The sequence below is a fragment of the Cotesia glomerata genome, linkage group LG3 (genome assembly GCF_020080835.1).
Source record: "Cotesia glomerata isolate CgM1 linkage group LG3, MPM_Cglom_v2.3, whole genome shotgun sequence".
Classification (NCBI taxonomy): domain Eukaryota; kingdom Metazoa; phylum Arthropoda; class Insecta; order Hymenoptera; family Braconidae; genus Cotesia; species Cotesia glomerata.
Window position 1 is genome coordinate 5,320,775 of NC_058160.1, and position 23,136 is coordinate 5,343,910.

Below are 23,136 nucleotides of genomic sequence, written 5' to 3' on the forward strand. Positions count from 1 at the left end.
ATAGATAAGCATCACCCAATAAATTATCATCAGAACGCAAAACATGTGGTAAAGAGTAACTAAGGAATGTAGAAGTACTGCAATTGGTCCTGAAGCTGGAGCCCCAGAAGTTCACAACTGAGTAGCGATGGACTAGGAAGACTAAACTCGGGAGTTTACTATTGGTCAGTGGCTGGTTTCCCCACCTGAGTAAAATTCACTTTTTACCATCCCTATTACAAAACTGACCGGCATCTCCTAGACCATGTCATTACTACGCGGTGCTCGCCTCTAACAACACCGAACACCGAACACTGCTGACTGCAGATAACAGAGTGAACAGTGAAGATAGTAGTTTCTCTCTCTCCTCTCGACGAGCCAAAACCGTAATATCTTTCTTACAACGATACGAATACATAACATAACGTAATATAACATAACATACATATACAAATATATCCATACTATATTCACGTACCGGCACTTCCTTCTTCTTCATCGTCATCACCATAATCCATCTCCTTTTCCTCATCGTCCTCCACCTCCTCCTCCTCCTCCTCCTCCTCCTCCTCCTTCTCCGGCACCTCGTTGTCCACCTCTTCCTTGGTAATTTTTCTCTTTCCCTTTAACACTCGACTCTGGTGCATAGCACTCGTCTACAGTTCTAGTCTCTAGTCCTCTGTTCCACTCGTCTTATCTGTTCTCTCCGGTGAGGAGTTCTCCACAACTCTCCCTCTAGAACAGATCCTCTGAGACAACAGACACAGTCCTCTCGCAAAAGAAAGAGTGAGAGGAGCCAATTGGAATTGTTCGCCCACTCTTGCGTCAGCAGCCAACGCAGAAGAGCCCGAGACTCTTTCTGTTTCTGACTGCACGTCTTCAAGGTGAAGAGTTGCCTCGGTTCATACAAGGACATTTTATTATCAATCTTACAACTCTTCACCCAGCCTATCTCTTCCGGTAACTTAATATATTGCATTATTATACCCCGCGAACGAGTCAACGAGAACAAATTGTGCGAGTTCTGTGAATTTTTTCACATTTTTTTTTGTGATTTATTTTTTTTTCTCTGTGCAATTTTTTCGACTATTTTTTTGTGTAACGCAAAATTACTTGGAGTCAAAATGGATAAGAAGAGTTTCGCTACAAGGTATTTACATTTTTAGTACTTTTTTTTTCTAATGAGTTTTTAGTTGGCTAATTTATTGATCACGGATTTTTTTAATAAAATTTTGGGAAAAATTTTTAAATAAATTCGATTAGGAAAATTGCTGTAAAATTTATAATTTAATTGTACATTTTTTTACTGAAAGTTAGAAGAATGTTATTTTTATAGAAAAAAATGTTATTAAAGTTTAATCACAATTTTATAGACGAAAATTTAAAATTGATTTTATTTTAAATAATTCTTAATTGTAAGTTTATAAAAAAATAATTAAAACAAATTTAATTATAAAAAAATTTTATTTTTAATTTTTGATAGTAAACTTGACTTGAAATTTTCGGAGTTGCAAATTAAAAAATTTTGATTTCATTGTCAATACTCAAGAAAATTTCTTGCAAGCTTTTTAATGAAATTTGAATTAAAGTTTTTTTTTTAATAGAAAATTTGTCTAAATTTTTTAAATATTTTCTTATCGTACTTTTCAAATTATGAACTAATGATAAATTTATAAAAGAAAATTTTCATTACAAAGTTAATTATTAAAAACAATTTTTCTTCATTTTTAAAAAATATTTTATTGGAAAATTAATTGTAAAGTGCAAAATTAAAAAAAAAAATTGCATTAAACGTGAAAGAAAAATTTTAATTAAAACTTTTTACATAATACTCACAAAAAAATCCTAATCGTTAATTCAATAAAAAACGCTTTGATTGCAAATGACTTTTACTGCAAAATTATAATAAATTAAATTAAATGAAGTTTTTAATTCAATTTTCTTGGTAGCAAGCAAAAAGAAGTAAAGTCTATTTATTTAAGTTAAAAAAAATCAAAGTTAAATCAAACGGGACATTGTAACCACAGTTCTACAGACATAAATATTAGCGTGTCGGTGGATCATTGATACAACATGATGAGGAAGGCAAAAGCAAGAGCACGAGCAAAAGCAAAAGCAAATTATAGATAAAAACGTAAAAAAAAGGAATAGGAAAAATGTGTAATAAATATAAGAAATAGAAGATGCTTTGAGAGTATGAATAAAAATAAGAATAAAAATAATATGATGATGAGGAGGAAGCGAACGCGAGTACTCTCGATGACTAATATCATTTACGTCACGGTATGGTCGATTTACAGCTAGTCGACGGGCTTGTGTCGCACGACTACCCTCTGATTTTAAAATATATATATATAACATTCGTAAAAGTTATTACCTATTACCAAGATCACTACCACTACGCTTTAAATTTATAATCTCTGATCCAGGAATGTGATATTACATTTAACGAGTCTAATTTATTGGCTAATGTGAAGTATATTTCAAACCATTTGAAACCAAGATTTATCCGAAAAAATCAAACCAACCACTGATTTATCTGGAATAGATACTTTTCTATTTAAAAACCTGGTAGTTCATTTCTCACCTACGATAAATTCTAACTCCTACCCAAGTAATCTCACATAATATATAATATAATAATAAGATGATATGATAGGTGTTTCTTTCAAATGTAAGTGCATAACGCAAAAACTCGTGGATTCTTGTTTTTTATATGAACTTTGCAACACAAGGTTTAATGTGTTTTGCAAAAGGTTGTAGTTATTTAGTTTCTATCATTATTTTGCTAATGAGAATCATATCTTGTGGGATTGTTTTTTATCAGTTTTTAGTCTAGATGTTTTATAAAAAAATTTATGATTAAAATATAAAATTTAATGAAAATTAAACACTTAAAAAAATTTTTTTAAGTAATTACATTTTTTTTTTTAAATATTTGTCAAGTGATTTTTTGTTTTGATTTGAGAAATGTAAACATACAAAAGTTTAAATGATGAACTTACGTGAGTTCAATGGACTCTAATTGAAATTACAATGACTTGAAAAAAAATTTTTTTTTATTAAAAAATCAACTATGAATTTTAATAAAAGCGTTATACCTTAATAGAATAAGAAAACAGAATAAATGATAGATTCATAGAAAAAAAAAATAAAAAATAGTCTATTTTTTCATTTAAAAATCATGGAAAATTGTAAATTGAGGTTTTTTATGGTATTTAAATTAACATATATTTGGCTAAAAATTTAGCATAAGTTCAAAATTAAAAAAAAAATTTAGTAAAAATACGATAATCATGATCTACGATGATACTGATAATTGATGTCTCAGTCTATTTAAATTTGATTTTAAAAAATTCTAATAATCGTAAAACAAATTTTGTGAATTAAAATTTTTCAAAAATATTTTACTGATATTATTTTTTTAATGAGGTTTAGCTTCTTTAAATTTCAAGCTATTATTTTGGGTACAGTATTTTGAAATTGAGTTGTGTAATAAATTAATAATTGAATGCAGCTTAAAAATTTTTTAACTTCTCTTAAAATAACTATCATTTGGATTTATTATAAATCTACTAAACAATAAATTATTTAATTTGATAAAAAATGACTTGCGATCAATGAACATGCATCAATTTTTGGATAAATTAAAACTTTTAACAATTTATGTCCAATTTTGATTGTAATGTAATTTGCTTGAACAATCTATCATTTATTTCTAAATAAATCTTAATATTTCTCCATAAAAGTATCATAATACTTTTTCATATGGTGTGCTGTCAACAAAATTGACTGCGACTAACAATGAACATGATTAAATAATAAATAATAATTTATTAAATTATTAAACGGGTAAAAATTTATCAAGTGCCAATGCCCTTAAATTGTCTAGCACTAGCACTAGCACGTTCTCTTACGGCTACCGAAGTCGTGAACTTAACACGAAAACGCTATTAAAGTGGTCAACTAACCACGACACGTGCGTTCCGTTAACGTTCCTGTGTTTCAGGATCACACTTTAGAATAATGTTTAAGTTTTTGTTTGTTTTGTTAAATATTTTAACACCGTTTTATTTATGCTTGTGTTAATACTTATATATGTATATTATATATTATATATATCACGTCTCGAGCATTGTTAGTAAGACAGTCTTACTAAAACGCGTGCTTGAGGTAAATAATGTTATATCATTTAAATTATTATATTATTAGGTATACAGACTAGGATACTGTACATTTACTTGTACCTGCAGCTAGTTTGTAGTGAGTGAATATTAAAACTAAAAAAAGAGGCACAAGCTCGGGTAAAACTGAGTAGCCGATACTTGAGTAGACGAGTTACATTTTGCCGATTCACTCCGTTATCTAATTAAACTAACTGAAGATATTTAAATTTACACGGTTATTTATGTTATGCTCATGCTGTGAATAAGTGACCAATAAGATGAATGATATTATTAAATATAACGTAACTTTTGTCGAGTATCTACGCCTTTCCTACTGCACCACATATATATTTTATATATATAAATATATAATACTATCCTGTACTTTTTGTACTCACTATTTTCTCTTCAAGGTATTAAACTTTATATGGAAATAATTAAATATTTTATGAGCATGGGTATGTGCTTTTTATCGATTATGTTCTGTCGCTCCGTTGGTGTCGATATAATTATTTTTTTTATTGTTGGGAATATTAATGTTTCAATAGTAACTGAACCGACAGCTTGATTGACAGGCTTTTACAATCTGTTGAAATTATTATGACGATGTATACGTATATTACTCTTAAAACTTTTTGTTTATTGAAGATTATTATCTAGAAATCCGTTTAACGTAGGCAGATAGAGTTTTTGGGCAAAAATTAAATGAGATACTTGTGAATAATAAGATCTAGTTGAGATATTTGAAATGAAAAGAAAAATATAGATCCATTTTTATGTTAATCATTATTTAGGGACATTCTTTATAAAATATAATAAAAAAAAAATTTTTTTTCAAATGCAGTTTTTAATAAAAAATATTAATCAAAGTTGTCTTCTGTTCTTTTTTTTACTGTTTTGAAAAAAATTTTTTTCGATGATTACCATTTTCAATTTTTCGTTTTAATTTTTTTTGTGTTTTAAACCCAGATGAAAAATTTTTTTTTCAATTTAAAAAAATAGAAAATGAAAAAACACCACTTTTCAAAAATGAAAGAATTAAACAAGAAAAAGTGAAAGTTTCTTATGAGAAAAACAAACAAATTTTTTTAATAGTTATCGTCGATAATAAATTTGTACCTTGATAGTATTTCCTTACGGATATCGCTTAGTTAGGCCTTATTACTTACTTGTACCTGACAATATATCCTATAATATAAAATTGATGATTGAACTGAAGTTAGTTTAGCATCGAAAATCTCGAAAGAATGGTTACTGATTCCTTATTGGTTAGGATTAAAGCGCGCGAAATTTGAATTCCTAGTTATGTAACTAATTTTTAGATATCATAGTTGAGAAGTTGAGTTTCAAAAGGGTATCTTTTCATTTTTGATGAATTGAGACAAAAAACTGGTTATCTTCGATTTTAAATATTTTTGTTGAACTTTTTTAATTTAGCTATAAAGTGCTATCGGTTGTGAAGCTACAATTCGATTTTCATTTAGAAATCTTTATAATTCTCGAAGTAATTAATATTTAAAAGTTCAAAAAACTGCTCTTTTAAAACATGAAAAGATACCCTTTAGAAAATCAGCTCAGTTAGTAAAAATATTAAAACCAAAAGAATTGATAGTTTAAGATATCAATTTCTACTTCGATAGGATTCGAACCCTGCACTTTTGAGGATCAGTTTCATGAAGTTACCGCTTCGCCATTTCACTTAAAAATTGCGTTTAAAAATAATATTCCGGTCCAAATTAGACTAATGACAATAACGTATTTAAAATTCTTAGATAAATTTCGTGACCAGTTAGTGCTAATTTGACTTTAAAGCACTGCATGAACGTCCTAAGTTTTTAATAGAATAATTTTCTGGTGTATTGAAAATTCTGTGGTTATAATTTTAAAATGTCATCTAATTATCACTTGAAATGAAAATAAATAGCGATTACCAATGTTTTTTAGATTCGGAATAGCTACATAAAAAAATCTAAAATGACAATTAAGACAAAACAATAAATATTAAGCAATAAATAAATTTAATGAATCATAAAAAATTTGAGATAGTTAAAAATGGAAAAAAATGGACAATAGACAATAAAATTATAACGGTTTAAATTTTTAAGTATATTGTAAAGCATAATAAAATAAAAAAAATGACACTAATAATAAGTATGGGATTTAAATTGGTTATTTGAGAAAAGACAAAGATAAAGATTTAAGAGTGAAAGAATAATCATCTAAACGGTAATTCTTAAAATGAGTATTGGAGAGCAGTATAGTTTAAGTAACTCAGCTATACTCCTTTCTCTCTTTACTCCTTTTGTTATTCTTGTTCTTATTCTTCTTGTTGCTGTTTCCACTCTTTGCGATACAAGCGAATAGAAGTTAAGGACACTGCATCACTATACTGTGCTGGTGACTTTTACTGAGAATGTAACAAGTTATGCCAGTGCTCCAGATAATAAGAAAATGCGGAATTTTTCATCTTTGCAAGATAAAGAGAGAGAGAGAGAGAGAAAGGAAATCTGAGAAAAGAAGAAGAATTATTTTAATGTGTACGGGCTTGGTCTATGGTCTATCTGATCCATGAAATACTGGACCATAAAATGTAGACTACTCCGTTGTTTTCATATAACTTTAGTAACTTATTTTAGATTTACTTGAACTTCAACTTTTCAGCATCTTTTCTAGTTATACTTTTCCTTTAAATAAACTCCGGAAAATACCCCCGGTTGTACCATTATTATTATTATTATTATTATTATTATTATTATTATTATTATTATTATTATTATTACGCATAAGCTCCGAAGGAATGTGTAGCGAATGCAAATTAACTTTAAATACTAACACCGTTTACGAACTAGGAATAATTGTAACAATTATACCATCTGCTTTTTTTTATTCTTCCCTTTATTTTTGTGCAAATTGATCACACTTTTTATTTAACTAAAAAATTCTAATGTTAAGTATGAATCAAGTGATAAAATTTGGTCAAACTTCCATTTTTAGAATTTAAAATTGTAGTCGTAAAAAAAAAAAATTTTTTTTTTATATATTGATTGATGTAATATTATCTTTATTTTCAATACTTCTTTTTTAAATATTTTATCAGATTTTTGTAGAAAAATTTATTGAAAAATTGGATTGATAAAATTATTCACAGCCACAATAAGTAAATACATTTATTTAAGATGAATTTTTTTAAATTAAGTTGAGTAAATATTTGTCTGAATTAGTATGTATTTATCTTATTTGTAAAAATAATTTTTTGATTTAATAAAATTTCTGATTTATTTACCTCAAGACTTATTAAGTAAAAAATTTTGCTTGTGTACTTATAACTGCGATTTTTTTCTCTCAATGATTACATTACAACTGGGTCAAAATTAATGATTAATATTATACTCATTTGATAATCAATTAACTTCTACACCACTTTCAAGTAAGTAAATTACAAAAAAATCTAACCGATCGACGAGCACGCCTTAAATTTTTCTATAAATTCTAATTCCATAATAATTAAAAATTCTGTCATAATATCCTCGATTTTTCATTAAAAAAATTTGCAATTTAATTAAAGTAGCATCCTGTGAAGAATTTAATAGCTTATAATAGCTAATAAAACACTAATTAAAACACTACCGATTCTTGTCCAAATACTAATAATGTTATTACTTATTACCAAAAAAAAAAAAACAATAAACAACAAAAAGAAAACTTACTAGCTCTGATAGAGCAGTATCAAGTTGCGTATTGATGTAAGATGATGAGGTGGAGCCTTAACGACCAGAGCAATCCCGAAAGTACACATTAGCAAAGGATCTTTCTTCGATCTCGAATCGAACGTCGGATTATCCGATCGTAACTCATCCCGTCTGTTGCATTTATTTTTTTATTTTATTTCTCTTTCTCTCTCTCTCTCTCTTACTCTTTCTCTCCTCCGCCTACTCGTATTGAAAAGTCAATTACACGTTAATGAATAGCCGTAATACGCTCCGATGCCGAGAATAAACGAGACGCCCGAAGGACGGAAAACGAGAGCGAGAGAACAAGATAGATCAGTACCTATATATTTATATATAGTGTGTATATATATAGACTAAGAGACTAGAAAAGAGAAAAAGGTTTTTAGCAATGTTAATACTTGGTGCATGTCGCTCTCTGAAGCACTTGGGATCCCATCCGGACTTCAGATCTATAGATAAAGATGTTTCTCATGAATCCTTCTTCTTTCCTCTACTCTCTATCTGCTGTATGTTCCCTGGTACTGTGTTTTGTATATATATACATATACATGCATATATATATATATATATACATATACACCCTACACTATCTCCTCAACTATTTTATTTTACTCCTATCCTATATCCGTCTATCTGTCTATCCTTTGCTGTTATGTCCAGATAGAATATGTACAGAGCATCAGTATCCGTGGATGCTTTATTTTTAAAATTAAATCCTCAGGAGGAACAACCAGTGCCTACGCAACTACAGGCGAATTATTCGCGGGTGGCACTTTTATATGGAAGGGATAATGGCCTCGTATAAATGAGTAATCGACGCTATACGCCCGTACTTACAGAACAATCTGTAGCTATTGGTGGTTAGCGCTCGTGAACTGATCCATAGCTCAAGTTACATTACCAATGGTGGTTAAAATATATTATTTTTATCTCTCCAATGTTTAAGTAATAGGGTAATGGTTGGAATTGGAAAAAACAAAAAAATTAAAGCGGTTGTAGTAGTAGAGTAAGAAAATTAAGCTTAACCATGCCGATTTATAGAGTATTAGTCAGGCATTCAGTCTAAGGGGGTGCAATTCTTCGGTATAATACTCGCGGACTACAATGAGAATTAGTAATTGTATGTAGGCTCAAATACAGTCGTCGTAAAACAGAGTTTTACGATTTCAGTGTTTCTAAGAGATCAAAAACCTTTAGATTTTTATTTTATAAGGAAATAGTTAGGATCTATTAATGATTTTTGATTTAACTCTGATTAAAAATTTTAATGGAATTGAATAATTTTTCAAATATTAATTTAAATTCTAGAAAATATTTAATTTTTAATGATAGTTTAAAATTTATAAAATAATATTGCGATCGTTTTATTCTTAATGTTTTTGATTACTTAGTATTCATACATTTAAATCGATAGTTTTAAATCCTATATCAATAAGTAATTTAACTTGTTTGGATTAAAAATTTTAAACTAAAAAAATTTTAATATTTTGCACTAAATATACAAATTTTTGAACTGTACAAAATTTATTGAAAGGAAAATAGATACATTAGTTCAAGAATTTTTATTCCCGATTTAATAAAATAAAATTTTTTAATACACAAAAAAAATTAATTTTTGAGTAAAAAAAATTTTGTTTTCAACTGAAACTAAATTCTCTTGCTTTAAAAATAAATTTACTTACATCAAGATCACTTTAATCTTCCTAATTAATTTTTTTATTTCAAGTAAAACTTTTTCTTGGTGAATTTTCTTCATTTAAGATTTTTTCAATCAAATAAATTTTCCTTATCAGTGCAGAAAAAATCAATTAATTTAATTTATTTATTGCTTCTTGGGAATTTCCCATAGCACTATTTACATTTTATACAAAATACTTAGTTAATAAAAATAATACATAATACAGAACAGTGTCTACAGCTCAAGTCAAAAAAGAAAAAGTAATTGCACACATTTACACTGATAAAAAAATTGACTTGACTCAAGAGCCAAACTCTTGAACCAAGAATTCCATTTTGAAGAAAAATATTTTCTTGAGTCAAGAGAATAAATTCTTGACTCAAGAAAATTTTCTTAGACCAAGAATAATTTCTTAGCTCAAGAATTTATTCTCTTGACTTAAGAATATCATTTTCTTCAAAATGGTATTCTTGGTCCAAGAGTTTGGCTCTTGAGTCAAGTCAATTTTTTTATCAGTGTATATACTTGTGACCAAAATAAGCAACATCACACGCATGAACAGAAAAAATCAATTAAATTCAACACCATTAAATAAAAAATACTTGTAATTTTTTAATTTTACTTTCACTGAAAATTGTGTTAGGCCGCTCTTTAATTTAATAATATTGATTGTAAATAGCAATATGATACTAATAGCATCAATTGTAAAATAGAATAAGGTGTTTATATTATCAAACTTTAAAAATGATGGAAACGATGTGACATGAACCGCAGTCATTAGAAATATATGGTGGTAGGAAATGATCACTTAATGTGATCACATAGAGTTATTATATCCTGGAAAGTAATTTTAAATAATTTCCTGGATGTGAAGGAGATAAAGCCGGCACTATTATGTTTATAATTATTATTCTTACTATTATTATGATAATAGTATAAATAGAATAAATGTTTAATTTGATTGGGTACGAGGGGCCCGGAGGTAACTTTTACTTAATCGTTAGTTAACATTGCTCGTAGCTCAACTTTAATATATCTCTCGGTGACTTAACTCTAAATGAGGTAGGTAAACCTAACCGAGTAACATCATATAACATGTTACATGTAACATGTAACATGTTACATGTTGTTTTGAAGCACTGCATATCATATGTATGTATATGTATATATGGATATATACAGGGTATGTATGTGATGTATTCATGGATAGATGTGTGTGTTTATGCAACTGAGATGTTTTGTACATTGACCTTAACGGTGTGGGGACAGACCTAGCTCGCCACCCACCGTTTTATCCGGCACTATTCACTGTACCATGATAGTGTAGAGGTAAAAACAAATCCAAGATGACCGAGGTGACAAGCTTCGGTAATGAGACACGACGTGTTTCACGAAACACTCTCACCGGTTACCTTTTTTTATTCTTTTCTTATATTCCTCTCGCTTTCATATGTATCCACAGAAAAATTTATAAACATCAGATTTAATCATTTACCTTTTGCTCATTAATTCAATAATGATAATAATTATTATAATAATTGCTGCAGTGTTTATAGGAAGTATTATTAATGAATTATTCAAATAATCAACTTTAAAAATTTTTTTTACTAAAAAAAAATAAATAATAATAATTTAATGAATTTAACAGAAAGATAAAAAGTGTTTTAATCATCGATAAAACGTCAAAATAAATGAAAAAATTACTAACATTACATCGTCTTTGTATCAGCCTTAATCAAAATAGAATTACTGAGTACAAGACCCCGAAGATTTTATAAACAATATTATAATAGTTAATTATAGATAATAATTATAAATGTTAAAATATTTAAATAGTTGTTGTTTTTTCTAAATAAAATAATAAGTGAACATAAATAGCAATTATTATAATTATGATTAATTACATGTTATTAAATGTAAATATAAGGTCCGTAGGTATTTAATAATTACTCGAGATTACTCACATCTCCCTTATATTTAATATAATAATAAATAATAATAATATAATAACTATTCTAGAATTACTATTCATTAAGTGATCGGATGGTTTTACTATTAAATAAAAGAAGTACAAATACAGGTGAATAACGTAACTCTGTAACGGATCTTTAGCTCCTTGCATTGCAGAGCAAACTTATCTATTATGTGGATAATGTATAAATAAACAGATAAATAAATAAATAAATAAATAAATCTGTTGGCGAAGGAAACTTCCGATTTGTTTTATTTTTATAACAGATAATTGTATTCATTGGCACATTTTTAACCAAGCCCAGCCTTTAAGCTGAATACATATAATATAAATCGTAAAAATTATTTCGTTTTATGTAATTGAGACAACTGTTAATCAATTGCAATTAAATACTGCTAGCTTTGGTACATATATTACACCGAAGCACGAGTATATAAAAAAATCTAACGTTACGAAAATTATATTGTATAATATATGGGTTAATTGTGGTGGATAATTATTTTTCTCTCGGAATATGTATAAATGGGTTCACTGTTACTCACTCTAGTGAAAATGTACTTTTATTTTATTTATGACATTCAAATTGCTGGTAATTAACCGAGAGCAGTTGCACTTTTAAATTAAATTGCACTGAGAAAAAAGTCTAGTACTTTTTTATTAAATTTAAAACAACAATTACAAAGTTTAACTTAATTAAAAACATTGGGTTAGGAGTTCTAAATATTTAAGCGGTTTTAAGTAAAAACTGTTAATGATAAATAATACAATTTTTATAGTTTTCAAGAATATACTTTATGATTTTTACTATTTAAGCCGCTAAGCATCAATTGTGTTTAATGATAATAAACAATTATTATTTCGGCAAAACATTTGGATAAAGTGGTATTATTGCAATGAATTTAAATAATTTTAAATTGATTAAATAATTAACTTGTAAAGTTTTTAATGTTAATTGTTAAATTTAATTATCATAAAAATTTTAAAATTTTTTTTATAATTATTTAAATAGAGTTAACAGAAATTTTAAATAAATTTTAGTAGACTATTTTTTTAAATAAATTTGAATTTTTATTAAACATATTAAATTTTTATGAAAATTTTAATTTTTTGCTTTTCAATTTAAGTGAAAATTACTGTCGTATAATAACTATCAATATCAATCGATAAAAAGTTAATAATTTCAAACTAATTATCAATTTTTTTTACGGATTAAAATTTTCTTTCATTATTAAAAAAACAAATTCTATAAAAAAAAAAATCAAAAAATAATTGAAAAAAAAAAAGAATATTATACAAGCCATTTAATAATTCAAGTTCAAGGATTCAGCTGAGCGAGTGCCGCGGGTATATTTCTTATCCTTACATCATTATAACAGTTGAACGTCAGTGAATCGACCTCAATTTAGGTCGAGGTCGCTTCAGATGATTTATTTGCTAAATAGAAAAACAAGTAACGTAAAATCAAACAGATGTTAAGGCGTTTAATGGTTCTCCGGTGTATGTATAATATACTGTATTTATACGTAAGTGTGTATGTACGTTGTACGTATAAATATATAAATATAAGGTTATGCCTGCTGATGATCCTGACAATTTACCCACTTTGTACTCGAGTGTACGTGGCTGTGGCTGTATAAAAGGTAGTACTCTGCACGAAGTAAGAGGCAATAATGCTGGAGAAGTATATATGCAACACGAGAATGGGCTGGTACCCAATTACGCGAGCGTTGATTAAGTGCGAGAGCCTTTATACCATACACATTTATATTTGTATCTATATCTGTATCTATAGACCCCAGACCCAGACCAAGACCTACAAATTAAAGAATAACGAGAAATAACCTAATGAAAGAATCGAAGCGTTTGTAATGTTAGATAGAACCAACACGTGCCTTTTTGATCGATTTTAACTTTATAACAATGATCAGTGTATCTGGTCTATTTTATTTGAAATAAACGAAATTAGATTAGTTTAACAACTTCTGCTGTGATTTAAAATTTATTTTAAATTAAAAGTAATTTAATTTTTTTTTTTTTTTTTCAAGGTTTACTCAATTTAATTTAAAGTTTTTAATGTTAGTTTTGTTTTTATCAAAAAAAAAATCACAATTCTAAAATAAAATTTTCTTAAACTGTCTAAGAAGTAAATTTTAAGTAATTGTAAAAATTACAGTTTTTATTAATATCATTTTTATAAAATACAATTTAAAGTATTGCCTTTGAAAAAAAAATTCAGCTGATTCAATAAAAAAAATTATTTTGAAAAAAAGTATAAATTCATGTAAGCCAAAAAAAATTTTTTTCTAATTCAAAATAATTTTTTAGATTCAAGATTTTTTCTTCTTAATTATGTTCATTTTTTTACTAATTTAGGAACCACATCTAATTTATTAAAAATTTTGATTCGTATTGATTAAGAAAGTTTCGTTTTTTTTTATACAAAAATCTTTTTTTATCAAAAATGTCTAAAAATAAAAATGCCGATAATTAAAAAAATTATTCCTTGTTAGAATAACAAATTTTAAATCAATACAAAATAAAAATAATCATGCAACGATTTCCATATTTTATTCCAATTAAAAATTGATTATACAATTATCTTCTTTGACTAGAAAATAAAATTGAGCTATTAATCTAACATTTTTTTCTTTTCAATATAAAAAATCTTCAAATTTTCTTAGTTGAAAAAACATTAATCAATCTTAACTTCTTAATTATTAAACATCTATAATATATACATTTTATAAAAGTCAACTACTAGCAAATAAAATTTAAAGTTGATTAATCACTCGATTTTCCAACTTCCACTTAACTGAGTTATGAATCATCCAGGATGAAATAATTCACAGCAATTAAAAAGCAACTTACCCAAAAGTGTACGATAAATATAAAGCAAACTTAAAAAAAAAAGATTAATGGGAATCTAATTAATCATTGTCAAGGTTTATCAGGAAAGATCTAACATGATTATATAATGAATTCGTGACTTAACTCCACTCGAGATCATATACACAAATTACATTACCCGTGATTGCAGCCACGTGGTATGTAAGAGCACAGTAACATTAACCAACCGGAATCGGCACGAGAAATAGCAAGCTAAAGTAAAAACAAAACGAGGTGAATTTTTTCGTATATTTTTTTTAGCAAGTTAGAGAGCAGAGCCCCTCGGTTGATTTGCGCCCTTTCAGCGAAGTAAAGTTAAAGCCAGCAAGGGTCTATTCCAAGTCCCTGGTAAATGCATGTACTCTGAACCCGAGTAAAATGATCCTCGAATCGAGATATCCTGGTGTAATGTTTACCATCTTAAATTCTCTTAAAGTTATCTGCCGGATAACATACGAACACACATACTCACACACCTACACTTAATGCTCGACTGTAGAAAGGGAATGCACGGCTAAATGCAAGTCAAGAGTGAAGTATAATGTATTTTTTTTTCATCACGACCACGCCAACTCGCAATCCTATGGTTTTATTTTTATTTAGTTCCATCCTTGCGTTCTTCTTCACTTGATATTTTTTCAACATTGTTTTATTTTTTTATCCTTTTACAATACAATGGAGACCTACAAACGGAGCAATTTGTTGCTGTTACGCCCGGTATTCTTGGAGCCGTGCTGAGAGAAAATACTTGGAACGCGGAACACTATCGTGTTCGTTGGAAAATATGTACTCAGATGTTGCCCCTGGTGCAACAAAATAATTAGCCACAATGTTGTTTGCGTAACTTGTATCTTATATCTTAAATGTTATAAATTTATCAGATTCGTGGGGGTATTTATCATGCATATGCTGGAGCTTACAGTGCGGGTGTATTTTTTAAAAAGTTATGGTTAATAGTTGATAGCTAATAATTAATAATTACGTTTTTATTTTTATAATTTCGCCGGGTATTCCAACGTGGGATTTATAAAATAATGAGGAGGATAGTACAGGACTTGTAAGCGGTATGGGTACAAAAAATAGTTACTGAGCAAAGAGAATGAGAGATTGCGATCAATCTTTTCTTGACTTATTTTAATGAGTTCATGAACTTGAGCAATTTGCTTTTTTAATTTACTAGCGCCCTAAGTGTTGCGTAATCAGAGGAAGGGCTTTGCTTCCTACGTATTTGCTTTGTTTGTAATAATTAAAATTGAGCACAATTAAAGTTTTTTGTTTCGTGTCAGTAATAAGTCGAGGCGAGGTTTTTAACTTCTATTCTTTCCGAAGATAATCAGATACTAGTTTAAAAGAGACTTTTTTTTTGAGAAAATTTTTTTTCTAATTATTGATTAGACTTTTGGAAAGTTGTAAGTTTGCTTCATTGCGGAAGTTGTTTTGGATAATCAAGTTATCAATTAAGTTGAAGGAAAAATTCCCACATTAAAATCCTGATGGAAATTAACGAACAAACTTTTAAAAATTTAATTCTTTACACTAAAAAAAAAAATATTCTTTTAAAAATTTCACTTTTATTTCGAGATATCAAGTTTTAATTAACTAAAGAGATTTTTAAATAGGATCAAGAAAATAAAAAACAAAATTTGTTTATATTATTTTAATAATAGAACTGAAAAAAAATTTTGTTTAAGTTTTTTGCTATTTTAAATGAAGAAACTTTTTCTTGTACAAAGGATATAAAATTTTTAAAAGAAAACTTTTAATTTTAAAGAATAGTTTTTTCTTAATGGCAAATTTAATTGTTCTGATTGAAGATAATACTCTTGATTCTCAAATTTCGAATTTTTTCACTAAAGTAACAAATTTCAAAGCAAGAAATTTTCGAATCAAGACAAATATGTCTTTTAAAAATAATTTTCTGGGATCAAGAATATTTTTCTTTAATCAAGTAGATTTTTTTACCCAAATTAAATTATCACAAAATAAAATTCTGACTAAGTTAAGAGAAATATTTATAAAAATTAAAATTAATTAAATAATTCTCACATCAAAACATCACAGAAAGCACCAAACGAAACTAAGTCAAAATTACTATTTATTTATTTATTTCTTTGAAAAAGACCTAAAAGCCAAGGGCCAGTAACAAGGTCACTAAATTTTATATTTGATATATCGCAATCCAAATGCCAAAAGGGCGTATTATAGCAGCTAGATAGGGTTTTATGCCAAAAGGGCGTATAAGAAATTTTTTTTTTCGCCATTCAACTTGGAACTGCTCAAAACGTAAAGATTTGTCAAAAAAAATTTTTCAATGTACTAACGCCAAAAGGGCATATCTCAAAACATACGCCCTTTTGGCTTTAGAAATGTTTAACCTAAAGCCAAAAGAGCATATAAAAAAACTTTCAATTTTTCTCTGAAATATAAAATAAAATTTAACACCCTTTTGGCTTTGGATATTTATTTTTTTTATTTTAAGGCTTAAAAAATGTTAAAAAAGCGATTAGTAAAAAAAAAAAATTATACGCCCTTTTGCCACTGCAAAGCCAAAAGGGCGTATAAATTAATATGCGCCCTTTTGGCATTTGGGTCGCGATATAAATTATAAATTTTTGCATTATTATACATAAATGTTTAATTACAAAATAGTTTGTACAATTAGATACAACTTTTTGATTTAATTAATATCTATTTTGTAGCTAACATCACTTGGGAAACTATGCTTCTATCACCTCATCAAAAGTCATAGAAATATTTAGCAACGAATTGTACTACATCTAGATTTTTTATTACGAATAAAACGAAAAACTGTGTCTACTAAATAATTCATATCCATTTGTTACACCCATATCAGTTAATCCAGCATCAGCATTTCTGAGAAAAAAGAACAAGAACATTAACTGATGCCCAGCCAACCGGGGGCACTGTTAGAATAAATAAATTGATGACGGGGAAAGAAACCGCAAAATCGATTTATTTGCAATAGATACCCTTCATTACACTTCTAACAGTATCGGAAAGTTGACATTGTAAATAATTGTCCCGTATTATTTTTCCACTAAATACCCGCAATGTTTGTACATTTTCTATCGGATATAGATATAGATATCGATATAGATGGTTTAGGAACAAAAAGCACCAAGGAGACAATACCATTGATTACTTAACCGATTACGATCAATTATAACACAGGCAAGTCCTTGATAAATTAACTCCTCTCTTCGGTTGATTGCCATCAGATATCATAATCATGATGATAATCTCCGAGGTTTAGTCTCTATTCTCTGAGTAAGTAAACACAAATATAAATAAAACGCTAAAAAGTAATCCAGAGTAACGGGCCGTTCCAGATGGCGTCCCAAGTAAACGTCTCCCTCAACTATTTTTTTTTTTTGCTCTCTCATTACAACTATACGATACTTCCACACACAAATACCTATAAAACGCAAACAAAAAGGTTTATACACTAGATATCTATAACAAAAGTTGAGCTTGCTTCACAACTCAAGGTTGCTCTTTACGAAGGCTGCTTCTTGTTTGGTTCTAACCAGGAGAAAGCTAAATAAAACAAAGCTAAACGCTGGCTGGTCGGATACCCCGAGGAATAATTTAGCCTCACCTACTACTGCACTTATGTATTATATTATAAATATATTCACTGGAAAGGAGAATCTTGTACTGATACATAATAGATAATGTGTGCAGTAACTTGTATAGCAACATTTACTTACCGGGGAACGAAGATCCATTTGCAGTTGATCAAACGCTTTCAGCCGGCATATTTATACCTCTCAGTAGATCGGATTTTGATTAATATATCCTCTCGGAGAAAGAGTCCTGGATTACTAACAGCTTCGAGGCGCGAATTAAACTACTTGGCCTTTTATTCAAACTATCATCAGCCCCGTTAACGATTATTTCACGCTAGGGGGTTTCATTTCCTGAAATACCTCTTGTTATTATTTTTTCTCTTGCTTTTCTTGATTGCAGACTTCAAGAACCAAGGCTATGCTCTACGCTCGTCTTAAAATTTACAAATCAATTTTTTTATTTTTGATAAACTGTTAAAGTACGATTGAATAGAATTTTTAAGAAAAATTATTACGAAATTAGTATAAATTTTATTACACACTGAGAGAAAATTTTCTTTCACAAGAATATATATTGGTAATTTTCAAGAATATATTTTCTTGTCTCAAGAATTGATCGAATTATTTTTTGTTTAATTCAAGTTAACCTATTAATTTATTAATCTATTAAAATTAATGCCAATATTTTATTATTATGATAGATATTAATATTTTTTTGTCAAAAAACCAAAATTTATTTTAAACGATTCTTGAGGCAAGAAATTTTTTTCCAGACAAAAAATTTTTTTTTCTCAGTGTATACTATAAAATAAAGTAGAATTCCTTAAAAAAAATTTTATTAAATATTGGACTAATAACGACAAAAGTTTTCATTAAATATAACTTACAATAGATGCTTCGTAAATTTTTCCAGAACTGTTTTTCCATAAAGACGATTTTTAATGCATTTTACATTTAAAAAATAACTCTACACTTTTTTTAGCGTTAACAGCAATTTTTTTATACAACTTTAACGTGTTATTCAAAGAAGTAAATGGATAAAAAATCGTATAATATAAAATTTGTTGGAAATTTTGTTCTCTAATTTTTAATTTATAAATTTTTTATGATTTCAAATGCTCAAGGCATTCATATTTGGTTCAAAAAATTTTTTATTAGTATTAATTTCCAGTTCAAGGCTTAGAAAATTTACTCCAAGATAATAATAGAGTAAGAGTGAGAAAGAAGTGGTAGAATACATCAACTTACGACGGGTAGGAAGCTAGGTTAGTCGTGACTAGAAGGCGGGATAGTTACTTCTGGGTTATATACAATTCAATAGCTTTTTGATTATCACCAGAATCACCATCAAGCGCCAGCAACAGCCGAGAAGTTAAGTGTTGGGATATATTTTACAATAATTAATAACTGAGCCCGACTAGCACTAGGCATCTTAGAAATCCATTCTAAAGACGTATTAAAGCGTTTAAGTACAAAGTCAAGGTATACTGCACCAGAGTTTCTTTAAAAGTTATAAATCCGCTTAGCAGCTGTGGGTTTTATTGGAGTTTAAGTTAAAATACTTTTGCTGAAAGATAGTTTATCTAGCTGAGGCATTTTGTTTAATGTTTCGGTGGATTCTGTATGTATTATATTCTGTTGTGTCGAGCTAAATGTGAAGAGTAGCGTAGCTCGGTAGCTACTGTAGAAGTTATATTAATGCGCGGCACATTCGTAGAGCCGTACTACTTAGAATCGATCGACTAGAAATAATGTTTTTCTTTGAAAGTGGTTGTAACTTTTTCATTAATTTAAACTGCTGTCTTTAAAATAACTTCAAGCTGATGGTTTGCTACACTGAAGACTTTTTGTATACTGAAGAAAAACTACTTGCTTTAAGAAAAGTTTCTTCAAAAATTCACATTTGTCTTAAAATATTTAATCTAAATTCAAGACAAAAAATTCTTGAAGCAAGATTACACTGATGAAAGAAATTACCTTGATTAGAAGAAATTTTTTATTGAACTTAGAACATTTTGAAGAGTTTGATTATCTAGAATTAAGCACAGGAATTTTTTGGCTAATAAATTGTTGCTTCAAGTAAATTTTACTGGATTCAAAATAATGAAATTTTTTAAAATTATGTTCTTCGTTCCAAATTTAATTTCTTTTAATTAAGTTAATTTTTTGTTAATCTGAATTTATTTTAAACTTCATTTTTTTCATTGCCGTATTTGAGAAGAAAAAGTTCAATATTAAAAATGAATGATCAATGAAGTTTTTGTACACTAATAAAAACTTTATCCCAAATTCGCAAACTTTATTCACCTGTGCAATATTTAACAAAATTGTCGATAATATTTGCACGGAATTATTGCATCAGGAAGAATATGCTTTATCGATTACAGACCGTAAATCAATACTAGCTATAATGAATAAAAAGTTTGCGTAAGTACCAGGTGTGTCAGTGAATAAAAAGTGAAAGAAAAATAAAGTCATCAAAAAAATGTTATCGGTAACAATCATTTTTTGTTTATTCGCTGGATCTTTTGCAGTTTTTATAGAACCGGGTCCTTGCCCCCATATCAATACTGTAGAAACTGATTTGTCTAGAGTAAGTACATTTTTTTTTGTAAAAAATTGTAAAATTACAATAAAAGTATAAAAATAAAAATACGATTATTTTTAGCATTTTAATGTATACATACTGTATTTTTTCAGCTGGCGGGAAGATGGTATCAGTACGCGAGTACCGAAAATGGATATGTTAGTGGCTTAAAGTGTGTAATGCATGACTTGTTTCCCCTCGAAAATAATGTAGCAATAGCTATTTCTACCGCTGAGTTAGAAAAGTAATTACTTATACACTTTTATTATTGATTTGGGTTTCTTTAAAAAAATTATTGTAATTTTATAATTGAAAATCTTTATAAAACAGGACAGGCGATCATTCGATAATCGAAAGCAATATTACTATAAGTGAAGATTATGTGATTCGTACCTTTACCTCTGGACGAATCATTGGATTCAGAAGTTTCACCTTCCAAAATTTTGAAGTAGTGTACGGTAGCCATTTCGTAGCTTTAGGTTGTGAAAATTTTGGCTCGAATCAGTGAGTTTATCATTTAGTTTAAAATTTTGATATGTAAGGTGTGATTAAAAATTAATTAATGAACAAATTTTTCAGTGTGAAGGCCGTCACCATTTTTACATATGATAAATTTCCATCAGAAAATTTAATAGAAGAAGCGCGACAACTACTTGCTGATTATGGTATTTCAGTATCTGACTTTAAGAAATTTGATCATGAGAATTGTAATTAAATTGTTGCTGTTATAGGTGAAAAAAAATTAGCTTGATCGAATGGAAAAGTTTTTGAATTAAGAAACGTAGTTTAGTCCAAATTGGCCAAACTCTTCAAAATAGTTTTCTTATTTTAAAAATTTTTGTTTTCAATCAAATTAATTTTATTTTTAGTTTATAAAACAATTTTTTCATAAATTTTTGAGTACAATAAACTATTTTTTTCTATAAAAAAATTAAATATGGTGCATTATTAATTAATTATAAGAAATTATCGATGACTAATAATTATGTTTTTTTTATTTAAGGGGCCATTCATTAATTACGTAAGGGTATTGAGGAGAAGGAAAGGTTAAGAAAATCTCTATATGTCCTTATATTGGGGGGAAGGGGTGAAATTCATTTTCTTACGTTATATTTCGTGAATCAAAATTCAATATTAAAAATCTAATTTTATTTTGGATTTCAAATAGTTTTTTTAATTTTAAAGGGTACAGTCGAATTTTTATTTTATTTAAATAATTTTTATAGATTATTACAAAAAAAAAAGAAATTAGCAAAATTTCATGTTTTTATTGTTATTCATCTTTGGTTCTAGAGAAAAAATTATATTTACATTTTTCCGTGAATTATCGTATTTTTGTTAATTAAAAGATCAAGAATCTTACGTAAAAAAGGGGAGGAGGTTCGAGAAATCTTACGTATACTTACATGGGGGTAGAGGAGGGTCAAAAGTCACCAAAATTATCCTTACGTAATTAATGAATGGCCCCTAACTGAAACTGAATTTTTATTTAAAGAAAAATTAGAGATTTCGCTTCTTTCAATTTTGAAAAAATGTGTGAAACTTTACGTAAAAAGTTCCTCAAAATTTACAAAATTTAAATCAATCATGACTAGAGCAAAATGATGGAATAACTTTCACACATTAAAAACTAATGAACTAATAACTAATAACCAAGTCCATCAATCATTACGGACAACAATTTTCTTAGCCTTGAGACGCTTCAAGGACGTAAAGACAAGTCTGACAAGTATTTAAACGGCCAAACTAATTAATACCCATCAACGATCGTTAACGTCACTTGGTCGTCAAACATCTATGTCTACAACTACGGCTTACATCATAAATATGCGTATCAGTATACTAAGTATCGAGTATTAAGCATTATCATACTATGTAACAATTCTGTGGGCTCTAATTACTGATTATAATTATAATTATAAATGCGCACATGGAAGAAGATAGTGTAAATGTTAATCATCGATCGGCATTAATCATCGGATTTCCTAGGCATTTTCTTGCGGTAATGATTCCACTCCTTGTCACGTAACTAAATATTATTAGCGGTGAAGGTCTTGAGTAACAGAATGAAAGGCGTTGAGTAAGTTGGGTGGCCGTCTAGTCTCGACCGCGGTGACGGCATTGCTCTCATCACCCAGAATATGTACATATATATTTATATATTAATATATATAAGTACATACTGTGTACACACGGATTACTAGATAGTAAGACTGAGACGGAGACCGGTTGTGCAGTCTCGTACACTTAACTATACTGTCATACGTCTTTGTTGCTCTCTTACATCACATAAACCCGCCACGAGTTCGAGAAGGTCGGCCAATGATCTCTCCCTGCTCTTTCCACTGCTAACTGCTATGCCGCCTTTATAATAATCAACTTCTCCGGTCTCAACGTAAACAAACTAAATTAAAATTATATTAAATTGCTTCTAATCCACGTGAAGACAATTCTTCGCCTAATTACGATGCTATCTTATCTTTAATTGCAGTATCTTTTTCAGGGAAGATATGCTTACACACTCAAGGGTCTTTCACATTCAAAGAT

At 28.2% G+C, this 23,136-nt stretch overlaps 1 protein-coding gene across 1 annotated transcript in view; it reads left to right on the top strand.

Annotated features, from left to right (window-relative positions):
* The first annotated feature begins 262 nt into the window (after nt 1-262).
* Nucleotides 263-23,136, top strand: part of LOC123261217 — a 67,792-nt gene continuing 44,918 nt past the window's right edge. Inside the window, exon 1 of the mRNA XM_044722761.1 lies at nt 263-1,129. Within this exon, the coding sequence (XP_044578696.1) occupies nt 1,104-1,129 (26 nt within the window). The 5' untranslated portion in view covers nt 263-1,103. The remainder of the gene's footprint in view (nt 1,130-23,136) is intronic.